Source organism: Capra hircus, chromosome 11, assembly GCF_001704415.2.
Source record: "Capra hircus breed San Clemente chromosome 11, ASM170441v1, whole genome shotgun sequence".
In the NCBI taxonomy this organism is placed as follows: domain Eukaryota; kingdom Metazoa; phylum Chordata; class Mammalia; order Artiodactyla; family Bovidae; genus Capra; species Capra hircus.
In genome coordinates this window covers 74,867,565-74,882,824 of record NC_030818.1, presented here as the reverse complement: position 1 = coordinate 74,882,824, position 15,260 = coordinate 74,867,565, and the positions used below count along the sequence as shown (strand labels likewise).

At 34.8% G+C, this 15,260-nt stretch overlaps 1 protein-coding gene across 2 annotated transcripts in view; it reads right to left on the bottom strand.

Annotated features, from left to right (window-relative positions):
* The window catches only part of ATAD2B (ATPase family, AAA domain containing 2B), a 127,355-nt gene that overhangs the window by 27,517 nt on the left and 84,578 nt on the right, over window positions 1-15,260 (bottom strand). Inside the window, exons 19-21 of one of the 2 annotated variants that reach the window (XM_018055586.1) lie at window positions 12,715-12,900; window positions 4,384-4,519; window positions 2,159-2,355 (exon numbers count right to left, since the gene is read on the bottom strand). In XM_018055586.1, the coding sequence (XP_017911075.1) occupies window positions 2,159-2,355; window positions 4,384-4,519; window positions 12,715-12,900 (519 nt within the window). The remainder of the gene's footprint in view (window positions 1-2,158; window positions 2,356-4,383; window positions 4,520-12,714; window positions 12,901-15,260) is intronic. The other variant, XM_018055587.1, reaches the window with a different exon arrangement.

Genomic DNA, 15,260 nt, shown 5'->3' with positions numbered 1-15,260 from the left:
ATTTATTTTTCATCCTCTAGGAGCTAAAAAGCCAGCCAATCTCCTTATAGGGGAGTAGTGGAGCTTTACCCAACAAGCAATAGTTCAGAAGGTATTAGTTGGATTCTTGGCTCTGACACTTGATGTGTATTGTGTACATGTGGAAAACATTTTATAAACCTTTGTACTATAAACATTTATATTGCTGAAGACCATACCATTTCAGCACCTATGTCTAACTTTAAATTCACTGCTTATTTTCTAAACATTTTTTTTCTTCAAATTCATATAAGTTTTTGTGTTTTTAGGTTATCTAAATGTTATTATTTTAGTTTCCCTTCTCTATCCTTCCCAGAGACTCCTATGTTTTCAGCCTTAAAAGCAAACAAAGAAGGAAATTGAGGAGGGAAAAAAAAGAGGAAAAAGAGAAAACATAACTCTAAAATAAAAGTTTTAACTGACCAACATTTTCTATCCCCTTCTACTGCCTTACCACCATTTATATAACTTTTACTCTATCACAGATGGCATGTGAAATCTGACAATCTCTTCTGGTTAGACAGAAAATGTTTTCCTGGGCAAAGACCAAGCTGGTTCATTCTCAACCTGGGAGACTGACTTGGGGGCAAGTCCCTACCAATTAAGTGTCAGCATTCCCATAACCAATTTGAAATAAACATTTTTAACAACTTTTAAAGGTGGCTTATAGTTTTAAGATTTTCTGAAAACATCATGAGATTAAAAGCTACGCTTCACAAATATAGAATCATATATATTAATTGTAAAAGCAAATAGGCAAGCCTTGTCATTCCAGCAGAAAAAAAATGGAAGATAGCTGTGATATAAAGAACATGGGCTTCAAATTTTAAGAAATGTTTCTCTTGGTGTGTCACCTGACAACGAGCCTCAGTTTCTTCAACTGCAAACATAATAATGATCTCTGTGGTGGTGCTGAAAGGATCAAATAGCAAAAACCATGTGTTGTGGATAAATATACAAATAAAATTAGACCGTCCCTTTATTCCCCAAGGACTTCCCTGGTGGCTTAGACGGTAAAGTGTCTGTCTAGAATGCAGGAGACCTGAGTTCGATCCCTGGGTTGGGAAGATCCCCTGGAGAAGGAAATGGCAATCTACTCTAGTACTATTGCTTGGAAAATCCCATGTACAAAGGAGCCTGGTAGGCTATAGTCCATGGGGTCGCAAAGAGTCGGACACGACTGAGCGACTTCACTTCACTTTATTCCCCAAAAGGGAGATGTGGAAGAATAGATATATTCAGGCTTTCCAAGAGGAAAAAACACAACACTAGCTCCCAGGCATAGACAAGGTAATGGTTCCAAAGGAATCTGCTCAGATCCAAGAGTACAGATTTCACAACAAGGACACAACATTAAACTCTGAACCACTTCATAATTCAAATTTTAAAAAAAAGAATAAAAAATTAAAACACCAAAGTTGTTCAAACATGGAGTCTGAACTATAAGAAGAAGGCTAGTAAAGATTGCATTGTGTTCATCCACACACTACATTATCCCAGGATAAAATAAAATAAAATGTATTCTACAGTATTATAGTAGATTCCAAATGGAAAATTTCTTTTTTCATCATCACAAATCATGCTCCCACAAGGACACAAAACAATACACATAGAAAGTGAGAAATTTTCCACTGGGAGCAGAGAAAATTCTTACAGAGAAAACTAATAGGCTGTGCTTAACTTCATATAGCATCTTAGTCAGAGGCATTTCCAAAATAATGAAAGACAAACTTCAGGTTTCTTAGCTATCTCTTTCAGTAAGATATACACACAATTTGGGAAACCGGTATTAACTGATTAATACCAATATTCTTTTGGAAAGCAGGATTTATCCTGGAATAAAAATAGTCTAGTATGGACAATTCACTAAAGTAACTTTTAATCCTCTTCTTAAGTTGAAGAATAAGAGATTGCAAAGATCAGTACTAATTAAGAGGACATATACAAACTGTCACTAATTTCATCCAAAGTCACCAGATGTTTGCTGATGACACTGGTAGTTATCACATGGATTAAAATTTTACAGGCTAGGGGTAATATTCATCCATGCCTTTGCTTTTTTTCCTTCCAAAAAAAGATGTCAATATTTTTTTCTTTTAGCCAGTTCAACTTCATTGTTTGCACACTACTGAAACAAGACCTCTTCAATATCCACCGGTTTGCTGAAGATGTTAAAGCGTTTGTCTGTCGCCAGCCTCTTGGTTACATCCCTGAGAAACAACCGCAACTCTCTTAAAGTATTTTCCTCTTGGTCCTCCATCCGAATTTTCTCTGATTCTGATAACTGACGAGGTGGAGAAGGTAATGCAAGTGGAAGTACCTCCATTGCACAAAGACCTGAAGAAAGTAGAAGAAAATGTTAAGATTCCAACATGGCAGGTCCATGACCTACCTCAATTATTTTTCTGGCACTCCCTTGAAATGTTCTTTTAAGAAGAGAATTCCAAATATACATGAACCATGCAAATCCAGCAGGTAAAGATTTGAATGGGAACAAAAGTACATAAGGGAATTATTTATAAAATAACTTACAACAGGACTTCTTTAAAGGGCACATGATATAATTTTAAATAATTTGATTTTGAGATTATTATTTATATACAACTTTAAGAGAAATATTTCAAATCAACATAAATATCTTCAGGTGAAGTACTTGTATATGGTTTGCTGAAGTCAACTTTATTTAAAGATTGTTTCTCAAAACAAGGTTGCTTTATATGCATGAAAGTTAAACAGGCGAGTAATAATCCTTTGGTCCCTCCCATTCCCAAACACTTCTGATTTTACACACATCTGCTACTCTCAAATTCTTAATACAACACAGTTAGGAGAGTAAATGCCACCTGCAGGGCATGGGGGTGGGGGAAGCAGTAACTAAAAAAATCCCAAAGACATAGAGAAGATGGAAAACCCAGTGTTAAGTTTTATATATAAAGTCTATGGTATTCACTATATACTGTAAAACAAACAAACATCTTCTTAGAAGGTAAAGTATTAACTTGCCTAATCATAATGCTCTCTAATTCCTTAAAAGATTTTCCTGGTATCACACTGAAGCTCAGGATTAAAATTCTAAGTATTCTTGCTGATTTCTAAATAGCCCCTAAGATGAAAAATGAAAGTCAACAGGAGGAACAACTCAAAAAAATAATAATGTTAATCCTTAACATAGAAAATTCAGATCTACAGGACTTTAATATATCTAGGAACATGCAAGATACTTCATTAAAATGAATCACTTTAATAATAAAATATTTTAAATGCTGTTATTTAGATTAGCAGACGGCAACAACCAATAACCAGAAGGTGTAACTTCCATGTTGAATTTCCCAAGGTTTCTGGGGGGAAAACTACAGAGCTATATTCATTTAATAGATGTCCATTTTATAAACACTGAGAAAAATGTGAAAAGGAGCCACTAAAGGGCCACAGATTTATTAAAGTATTGGATAATATAACCACTGGAAAACAAAGAAGTATTTAATAACATAACCAATGAAAAACAAAGAAGTATGAAACAGTAAGGAGTTGGCAGAAATGGGAAATGTATTTAAATATCCCATAAGAACAGCCATGAGAAACACAAAAAAACAGGACAAAAGATAAGAGGCTTAAATTTTTTCTAATAAACAGGACTGCTATTTTTTCAAAGACACTGAAAGACAGATTAATCAAGAGGATCTTATCTTTTACCACCTTTAAGATTTAGGTGGTAAAAATCTTTCCACCTTTAAGATTAGGAAGAGAAATTACTGAATAACTTAGAATGCAGCCCTTTCTTAAGTCAGGGGACTGAATAATTTTGAGGCCCCTCTTAAGGCCAAGAAAACTCTAATGCTTAAAGAGAGCCATGATAGACTTTCAAGTGCCTAGCATAATATATTTAACAAAACAGGTGCTCAATAAATACTTTAAAAGTCAATTAATAAATAAAACAAACCAGAAAAGGCAATTGTTCTAATCAGGCCCAACAAAACAACCCTGACCCAGAAAGCAATCAACACAACACCTGTTGTTCACAACCTGCTAGTTCAAGCCCTCAGTACTAAAACAGAGCAGAACTAAAGACTTTTTCTATGACTTTTTGAGTCTCATAAATCTACTAGAGCATCTGGATTGAAGTGATAAAGAGATTACTTCATTAACAGTCATCCATTAGAAAAACTTTAACGATGAGGCTGTACTTTCTAATTTCAAGTCAGTTAAACACAATGGCCACTTCCATGAGTCCATCTACAGTTATACAAAACTTGAAAAACTGTCTTCCACAAAGAACTGTTTTGTTTTAATGACTCCAAGAAAGGATATTTCTTAACTCCAACACCTTCCCCACCCCCATTTTCCTAAAGACTTTAGGAACTTTACCAGTGTGTTTCCTTCGTGGTGGAGCCATTGAGGCCTGATTGAGAATCAGTTCTTGGAAAAATTTTCTTCTGTCCTCTTCAATAGGCCTTTGAATATACAAGACCTCTTCGTACTGTATTCTAAAGATACATTTAACCTACACACATACACACACACACACAAAGACATTAAATATTAAAAGAATTAAAAGCTTATATATTATACCAAATTATAATTTCTTCAACTTCCGTACCATTTTCAATGTTCACTGAATATTCATGCGAGATTAAAGTAGTCTTAGGCTATGCTGTTGAGAGGTTCAACCTCATGGAATAAACAAGAATGAAATAATGATCCAGTTCAAGTCATTAATAAATTATGATATAAAAAAGGACAGTTGATTACAATAGTCAGATGGGGACAATCTCGAAGAGCTGTTACATGAGCTGAAAAGTAATTATCTACAATCTGTCAACACAATAGAGAATAAGGAGGATGCTAACAGCATTGCCTTCTCTTAAGATGTTTTTGTGTGCTTCCTATCCACTGACTCCTGGGCTCTTTCCCTACTGAGTCTATCCCACTGGATCCTCTGGAATCCTGGTTTCAGAGCAAACAAACTATACCTTCAATCTCATCAAAGGATGCTACACAGTGACATCACCTTCCATGCAAAACTCCCAAGGAAAATTAAGCCTGTCATACTCATACCCCAATTCCTTCCAGTTAGGGACTGCCACCTCTCCTTTGTTCACCTACTTTATAAAGACTCTGACCCCAGATGTCCCCTTTTTAAAATATGCTCTTTAAATCCTCTTTACATCATTCACATTTGTCTATACACTTCATTTGATTTTTTTTAAGAAGGTCTATTTTCTACTTCTAGACGCCAAACTTTCTGAGAACAGAATTCATCTATTTTCCTATACCTACCACTATACCTGGTACCTAGCAATGCTTAATAAGCATGTACTGAATAAGTAAAGCTTGTGGTTTTGTTTCCCAGCCCACATCAAATTGGAAACTGCAAATAAAACAAGGAAAAAGGTCACTAATATGGAAAGAAGTCCCCACCATGTCAGTGTGGAAATACTGGATTAAAATTTAAGACATCAGATTCTAGCCCAAATTCAGGCATCTATTTCTTAGAAACTTTGGATAGTCCATTCAGTTTGTCACTATGAATTACAGAAATTTTTAAAAATTATTTTAACCTATCTTTGTAACAAGGAGGTACATGAAGTCCTTCATTTTATAGATGAAAAAACTTAGGCTTGGAAAGGTTTATGTGACTGGCCTGAGGTCATAAAATGAATAAACAGAGAAGACTATTTAGCTGTAAAGGCCATTTTTAACTTTAAAATTCTAAGACAGAGAAGAGACAATTAATGAAAAATAGCCATCAGAATTCAGCATTTGGATGGGAAATTACCTCAACTCAAAGCCAAATCCTTCAAGAGTTAATATAAAATTTCACCTTGTGCCCATCCAATATTTTCTTTGAAGACTACCTTCATGTAAAAATCCTTTAAACCCTTCAATCTATGCTATGCAAGGCTTTTCTTGAAAGTTCTGACAAACAAATTTACTAGTGAACATCCATTATGTGCCAAATTTCATGCCAGACACTGTAGTTATAAACCTGAAGAAAAGAGGCTTACTTCCTGCTGTCAAGTCTCAAGTCTCACAAGAAAGTACTATGATGCCATGCCAGAAGTGTTATAACAGAGCTAGTGAAACAGAGGAGACCCTACAAGGGGCAAAGATGAAGATATAGCAAATATACAGAGAAGACATAGCAGAAAATGCTAACATTAACTGGTTCTTTAAAAATAAACAGAATTCAATACCTTGGAAATAACAAGATTTTGTTCAAGTGTTTTGTTCAAAGCAAAACATTTAAGTTCAGTTTTAAATATTCTTCCTTCTGATCATTTTTCAACATTGTGTTGAACTTCATGAATATAAAAACAAACCAAAAGCAAGTCTACAATAATCCCCCTGATTTGCCTGTCTGATTACTATCAACAGCCTTTTTTTCTTTAAATTCACTCCTAACTATCTTCTGATGTTCCCAGACTCAAACTTCATGTTGCAACAAGACGAAACTCATACTAATTCCCTGAACGAATCATGTTCTTTCACACTGGTTCACAATGTGGTTTTTATATATGCTATTCACTCTTTCCTAAACTTTTTTTAACTCTCCACTCAAGCCAATATTTTTTGGAAGCTTTCTCTGACTTTCCCAGATAAACTTAGACATACCTTCTACTTTCTCTCTGAAACTTTAAGTTCCATAATTACTAGTAAATTAATTCAGCTGTGCAACTATCACAAGTCAGTTTTACTAAAAAAATATTTCCAATACTTCCCAAAAGTTCCCCTGTTCCCATCTGAAGTCTATCCACACTTCACTCCCAGCTGACAACCACTGGTTTGGTTTCTGCATCTAGAGATTTCATTTCTTCTGGAAATCACATATCATAGAACTGGTAGTCTTCTGCACCTAGCTTCTCTCACTTTTAGAATAATATATTGAGGTTCACTCATGCTGGACAATGTATCAGCAGTTTACTCCACTTATTGCTGAATAATATTTCACTCTGTATGTATGACATTTTGCTTCACTAATCACCAATTAATGAATACTTGGGTTATTTCCACTATGAAGAATAATTCTAGTAGGAACACTGGTGTACAAGTCTCTGGGTGAACGTATGTTTATATTTTACCTAGGAGTGAAAATGCTGAGTCATATCATAACATTTTAAGAACTGCCAACTTTTCAATGTGGCTACACCATTTTACAATCCTCCAGCAATATATAAGAAGTCAAGTTTCAACTTCTATCTGCTTCCTTGTTTAAAAATCCCTTTTCTTTTCTTTGTTCAACCCTGGACTCTTTTTTCCTAATTCTCCTAAATAGAAATAACTTGTAATTCTCATAATCTCAACTAAAATTCTCCAACTGTTCTCAGAAAAAATCTTCAGGGTCCACAGAAGTATATTATTTACACTAGAATTTTGCAAAAAAAGAAAAAAAAAAAGGAATGAGGTTAGGCAGGACTTTCGTAAAGCCTTTACGGTAATTCAATGGTCAATTTCTTTTTCCATGTAACAAACATTTACTAAGCAATTCCAGTGTATTAGGAAGTGAAGGACTATAAGACAGTCCCCTCCTCTCAAAAAGCTTGTGGTAGCTGTTAGAGACTCAAATGTTTTGGTCTCCACAGGTCATTAAACTCTTAAAAATTACTCAAGAACCCAAAAGAGCTTTTGTTTATCTGGGTTATATTGGCCAATATCTATGTACTAAAAATTACAACTAAGAACCTTCCAAATAATGTATTCATTTAAAACATATTATATGTCAACACTAAAATATATTCTTCTGATGAAATTATTTATGAAACAGACACAGAATCACAGACCTAGAGAATAGACTTGTGGTTGCCAAGGGGGAGGGTTATATTGGGAGTTTGGGATTAGCAGAAACAAACTATTACATACAAAATGAATAATGGAAGAGAATATGAATGTATGTATAACTGAATCACTTTGCTGCACAGTAGAAATTAACAATGCTGTAAATCAATGATACTTCAATGAGATAAATTTAAAAACACATATTCTGTTGAATATCATTATTGACTCAATAGACATGAACTTCAGCAAACTCCAAGATATAGGGGAGGACAGGGAAGCCTGGTGTGCTGTGGTCCATAAGGTAGCAAGAGTCGAACATGATTTAGTGACTGAACAACAAAACACTTTTTGAAAGACATATTTTTTCAAAATATAAAATATTATATATGTAAAATAAAATTCAGTGAGAAAAGTGGCACTATTTTACATTTCTTCAAATCTCTTTAATGTCTGGCTTAACTGGATTCTCATTTTCTGCTTCTGCATTCAATCTGCTACAATAATGTGGTGATTGGTATACATTAAGAAAACCCATATTCAAGAAGATACAGGGCTTCCCAGGTGGCGCAGTCATAGAGAATCCGCCTGCCAATTCAGGAGACATGTGTTGAACCCCTGGTCTGGGAAGATCCCACATGATGCAAAGCAACTAACCCCGTGCACCGTAACCACTGAGACTGCTCTAGAGCCCAGGAACCACAACTACTGACCCCATGTGCCACAGCTACTGAAGTCCATTGTGCCCTAAAGCCCACACTTCACATCAAGAGAAGCCACAGCAATGAGAAGCCCACACACTGCAACTAGACAGTACCCTCACTCCCTGCAACTAGAAAACAGCCAGCATAGCAACAAAGACTCAGCACAGCCAAAACAAACAAGATACACAGCTTAAACAACAACAAAAAAGAGGAATGTGACAAATCTCTGAATGTCCTGTGAGGCCCACAGGGGTCCATGGATCACAATTTGATAACAGTCAGTCTAGAACGATGATTTCCAATTTTTTTTTTTTTTATGAAATGCCTCATCAGTTAAAAAAAAAAAATTTGAAAATATTCCCTCCAGTATATGCATAAACATATTAAACATATTATTCTACTAATATTACCATTTCTACTATGAAACATACTCACAGTAATATTTAAGATAATATGAAAAATAAAGTCCGTCTAGTCAAGGCTATGGAGAAGGCAATGGCAACCCACTCCAGTACTCTTGCCTGGAAAATCCCGTGGATGGAGGAGCCTGGTAGGCTGCAGTCCATGGGGTCACTAAGAGTAAGACACAACTGAGCGACTTCACTTTCACTTTTCACTTTCATGCATTGGAGAAGAAAATGCAACCCACTCCAGTGTTCCTGCCTGGAGAATCCCAGGGACGGGGGAGCCTGGTGGGCTGCCATCTATGGGTCACACAGGGTTGGACACGACTGAAGCAACTTAGCAGCAGCAACAGCAGCAATCAAGGCTATAGTTTTTCCAGTAGTCATGTATGGATGTGAGAATTGGACTATAAAGAAAGCTGAGCACAGAAGAATTGATGCTTTTGAACTGTGATGTTGAAAAAGACTCTTGAGAGTCCCTTGGACTGCAAGGGGATCCAACCAGTCCATCCTAAAGGAGATCTGTCCTGGGTGTTCATTGGGAGGACTGATGTTGAAGCTGAAACTCCAATATTTTGACCACCTGATATGAAGAGCTGATTTATTTGGAAAAACCATGAGGCTGGGAAAGATTGAGGGCGGGAGGAGAAGGGGACAACAGAGGATGAATGGTTGGATGGCATCACCAATTCAATGGACATGAGTTTGGCTGGTGGAGTTGGTGATGGACATGAGTTTGGCTCGGGGAGTTGGTGATGGACAGGGTGGCCAGGCGTGCTGTGGTTCATGAGGTCACAAACAGTCGGACATGACTGAGTGACTGAACTGAACTGAACTGACCTCTGGACTTAGGAAAGAGGGAAAGATACAAAGACACATTTACAAGAGAATTTTAAAAGGGCTCTAAAGGATGAAATTGTCACTTTGTCCCACAGAAAGAAAACATTTTTGTATTCCTATTAGTCCCATGATGACTAATTCTTTTGTTTTGCTTTGCTTTTAAAAATTTAGTAGAGAACCTTTTCTTTTCATCTCTGAATGAGTTTATTTCCTGATGAGAACAGTAAGTAGCATTTATTATAGAAGATTTAGAAAACAGATAACAAAAATAACTAAAATCTTAAGACCCAGTGATAATTACTATTATTAATAGTTACACAGTTTTATTTATATATATATATGACTATATAATACATAATTATTTCTATATAAACCCAGATAATGCCATACATACTAATATAATGCCTATAATTTTTGGCAATATATTCAAGCACCTTTCCATGACATTGTTTTCTACATCAATATTTTTAATGGTTTCACTGTATTTCATGGAAGGAATCTACTATGACCTAACCAGTCCCCTGCTGCTGCTGCTGCTGCTGTCGCTTCAGTCGTGTCCGACTCTGTGCAACCCACAGACGGCAGCCCACCAGGCTCCCCCATCCCTGGGATTCTCCAGGCAAGAACACTGGAGTGGGTTGCCATTTCCTTCTCCAATGCATGAAAGTGAAAAGTGAAAGTGAAGTCGCTCAGTCGTGTCCGACTCTTAGTGACCCCATGGACTGCAGCCTACCAGGCTCCTCCATCCATGGGGTTTTCCAGGCAAGAGCACTGGAGTGGGGTGTCATTGCCTTCTCTGAACCAATCCCCTACTATAGGATATTTAGTTTCCAATCTATGAAGAAAAGCTATGATAAACACTCTTGTATTTTTTATTTTGCCTGTGCCGTATCTTTGTTTGTCCCTAAAAAACTCTGTCCATGAAGAAAGGCTATGGTAACTTTTAGTGCTGTTTGTGTTCTCTTTTTTGTTTATCTATGAAAAACTACTTATCTATAAATGGCATTGCTGAACTTAAATGAATGTTTTTTTATTTAAATCTATTACTATGAACTGTCCTGAAGAGAGTTTATGAAACATTTCTTTTTTAATCTGTATCTTATTGTTATTTTAATTTACCATTGAGTTTTCTTAAATACACTATAGTAACTGGCTGTTTCTTTCTTTTAGAATCACTTAGTTTTTTGCTACTCACTGTGTACTTCAATTCTTCTTCCACCAATCTGGCACCTTGCTAACCTAGTTACTCAGTTGGCAACTCTCTATGCTTTTTATTTATTAACCAAATATTTATCAATAAGCACTAAGTATGACCAAAACAGAGCAATATACTAATGGCAAAGCTGAAATTAAAATGAAAGGCTTGGGGCAGAGGAGACTTTTCTAAGGACAATTAATATAAAATATATAATGTAATCAGTAGTCTAACAAAATCTCCATAATCTTCGCCCCACAGATAAGTGTGTCACTTTGTCCCACAGTGACTATCCTTAATACCTTTAGTAACTATTTGGTATAACAAGGGTGAAGAATACAGAAGATGGGAGGGTGGGTGCTGAAATTTTAGGATTCAATGCTAGTAAATTTCTAGTATTTTAGCTATTAATTAAGGATATTGGAATTCACAAAAAATGTATAACAATATAGCAACACTGAAAATGTATATGATGCAATATTAGCTTTTATAAAACTAAACTAACAATAAAATCACATATGCAAATAAACAAGAATATGCAAAATTAAAACTGCTGTATCACAAAGATAGGTTTAGTAATACTTTTATTTACAAACTTTTTAACAATATAGGGACACTTTAGGCAAATATATATTTCTGCCTAGAACCCTTAATTATTCTAATTTTCTTTAATTTTTATAAAATTATAATAATAAAACTAGTTGAGAGGATCAAATTTTAAGATGTGGCTCTTAGGTTCAGTTATGTGGTTCACTCCATTCTCCTAAATCATTTCAAAAGCATTCCTACTTTATAATACTAATATAATACCAAATATTTTGTAGCTCTGTATTTTCCAAAATAAATTCACATATATTATCTCACACCAACAAGTATATTTTTCTGACTATTACTGCACACATCTTTCCACTAAACTTTACCACTCCCTGTGATTAAAGAAAAAAAAAATTCTGATTAATGGTCTCAATAATATCAGATTCTGAATAAAAAAAGAGAAATAGTCTACATTTAATATACTTTTCTTACAAGAGTAGTAAGTTGTACAAATTCACTTTAGCAAGATATATAAAAAGAGCTGAAACAGAACAAAAGAACTTGGTAAAAAAATCTGAATCATAAAATTCTAGGTAATCAAGATTTAGTCTATAAAATTTGAAATATATAAAGCTTTTATAAGAACTGTGTTGCTTGGGCAAAATATTTCTAAGCACTTCTAAAGGAGATTATTTCAAAACCTGGTATGCTTAGAATGTTAAAATAATTTCTTAAAAAGCAATTTCATTCATGAGCTGATCTCATTTGTTTCTGAAACAACTGTGATTTTTACCTTATTCTCTACTATTGAGTTGGATTTGAATTCAAATGCTAAATATCAGGTTTTAAAAATATGCACAACATGATGCTACCAATGAAAGAGAGGAAAGGTCAAATCCCACCAAATAATCTAACAGATGGTAAGAAGGCGAAGGATAATTATAATGGCACTGACGACAATACAGCTAAGGTGTTCTTAGTAGTGACTATATAGTTACTATATACATCATAGTCCAGTCTAAGCATGAATTATCTCATAATTCACAATACTGAGGAATATATCAAAATATATATCAAAAAATAACAAAGCGAAACTTAAAAAGTTAATTCACAAGTCACATGGCTAATACTTGGTACAACCAAGGCATGAGCCTTGACAGTACTGATTTTACAGTAACTAAATTATGTCAAATTACAAGGAAAACTATTTTAAACCATAAGAAAACATAAACATTTAGTCAGTTCTTACCTCTTCAGGCAGTTCACTGTACATGGTTTCAGAGGTAGACAACAGAAATATGGGTGAAAATGACGGTATATCTTGTAGCAGAGTCAGAAAAGTTGCTCTCACAGTTTCACTGACAGCTTCCCACCAATCACCAATGTGAGGCATGTAAACAATACTAGGTACTGTTCTTCGAGCTTCACGAAAAATCTAATTAAGGAAAGAACTGGCATTAAACATTCAAATAGAAATTATTCTAAAGTCTATATAGTAACTTCCCAATACATTAAATGTGTCAAGCCTGTTACTATAATTACAGTCAGCCTCAATATTCAAGTTGTTCAAGACATAATGCACAAACCATACATACAACTTCTATCTACCCTTATCCCACCTAAGAAAAGGAGAATATTTTGTTATTATTCCTACTCAATATGTATTAATAGTATAAAGGTTATCATATTGCTCCATTTCTCTATCACATCAAGTAAAACACCACTATAATGCTGCAAATAAAGAGATAAGCATGCACCTATATGTCACCTACATAAGAGTGATTATCAGGAAGCACAAAGAAGAAAAAGAGGACACAGTTCACATGTTCGTGCACACTGCCTAAAATCACTCAACATATGGATTAAATATTTTAACCAAGATATGCCACCCTAAAGCTTAAAATTAACTATTCGGCTGAACCACTTGTTTACCTCCCATTACCTTAATTCAATCTTCTATAAAATAGTCACAAAACACCTTTAATCTCTAAAAAGCAATAAATAAATTAGCAAAAAACTATGAGATACTCCCACTTCAGAAAGTAGAAAATAAAGTTTCCCCAGGTGTTAAAGAGTCTTAACCATAGCTTCAGTCACAGTCTGCCAACACATGCAAATAAGGACCAGGCTGGCAATTAAGAAGTTGCCAGACAGAACTACTGCCCTTTTACATAAAAGTCAACATCAACTCAATAGTCCATCAACAAATTCTTATAGGTTAATATGACATCTCTTCAGTACCTTTAACAAGTGTATGAGTAAGTTAAAAATCTGACTATCAGGGACTTCCCTGGCTGTCCAGTGGTTAAGACTTCATGCTTCAAATGCAGGGCACAGGTTTGATCCCTGGTTGGGGACTAAGATCCACATGCCATGCAGTGCAGCCAGGAAAAAATAAATAAACCTGTCTCTCTCTCTTCAATATGAGAATTCTACTTCTAAAATTCTCTATTTCCTCTTAAACACATTTCAATTAGCCTATGTAATGTGCAAGATACAGAAATGAGAATCAAATAGTTTATATGATTATCAAAACATTCCTAAGATTCAAAAGGATTATTTTTCTTTAATGAGTTAGCCTACCACTTGTATGAATTTTTCAAATATTTTTTTATATAGTTTTAAATCTCCTGGGTAAAATAAAATATACTGCCAATTTAATAATAAGCCAGATGAAAGACACTAAAATAAAAATTTCCCCCTAATTGGAAATGCAGATGTTATGATCACTCACATCAAAAGTAATACTTGTTCCTTCCCTTCCTTTAACATTTGCATATCCACCAATCCAGAACAGTTGTACAGTACAACTCCTTCAGGACCTTCAAATTTTGACCTTTTCTGCAAATACACACCCTCTTATCCTGGATCTTGAAATCCAAGGGTTATTATTTTCCAAAGTTCATATAGAAGATTCACAAGAGAAAAACAAGCATAAATGTTGGCAAAAGGAAGGAACCACACAGGAGCACAAAAGCAAGAGAGGTATTTGATTCCAAAAAAATGTTTTTAATTTTACTACATGCCACCTAAATCAGGTATGGTATGTAGAAGACAGTGACCAATGGCTGTTGCTGATAAAACAAGGGTAAGCCAGCAGGAAGAAAAAGGTGATTATATGAAAAAGACTAACAAACTTCACAGCTTACTAAGAAACCTCACAAAACTACCTACCTAATTCAGCCATGCAGGTTACAACATGCCCAGGGAAAGATGAAAAAACATGCCTTTTTTAAAAAATGAAATTTGCCTTGCTAATTCTAGTATCTGTAGGTTAGATTTTCTATTAATACATGGATTGAGAACATCTACCTGCTAGCAAAGATACGAGAGTACAGGCAAAGCAACAGACAGTTTTAATGATAATAAACAATTTTCCAGAGCCATAAGTTAAACAGTGCAATAATGCAGGTATTTCAAACATATCTGCAAGGTTGAACTACATATATAAGTATCACCAACTGTAAAAGAGTGGAGGGATATTTCTATTTCTTTCCTTTTCTCATCCAAACCTCTCAAAATTAGCACACTGAATAAGATAATAATATTTCATTACCCTTTTTATTTCCAAAGACTTTAGGAAAGCATCTTTATTAGAACTTTTTGAAATTATATTTGAAAACCTAGAGGGCAAAAAATGATCAGGAAAAAGTCTAAGATAAATATAGAAAAATAAAAAGGCTCAGACTTTCTGGTCCCTGAATATATAATTACATGAATCAAGAATTAATCTAATTATATGCAATATCAATAATCAGGGAATAGTTTTCTCTGAAACTTTTAAAGGAAAAACAT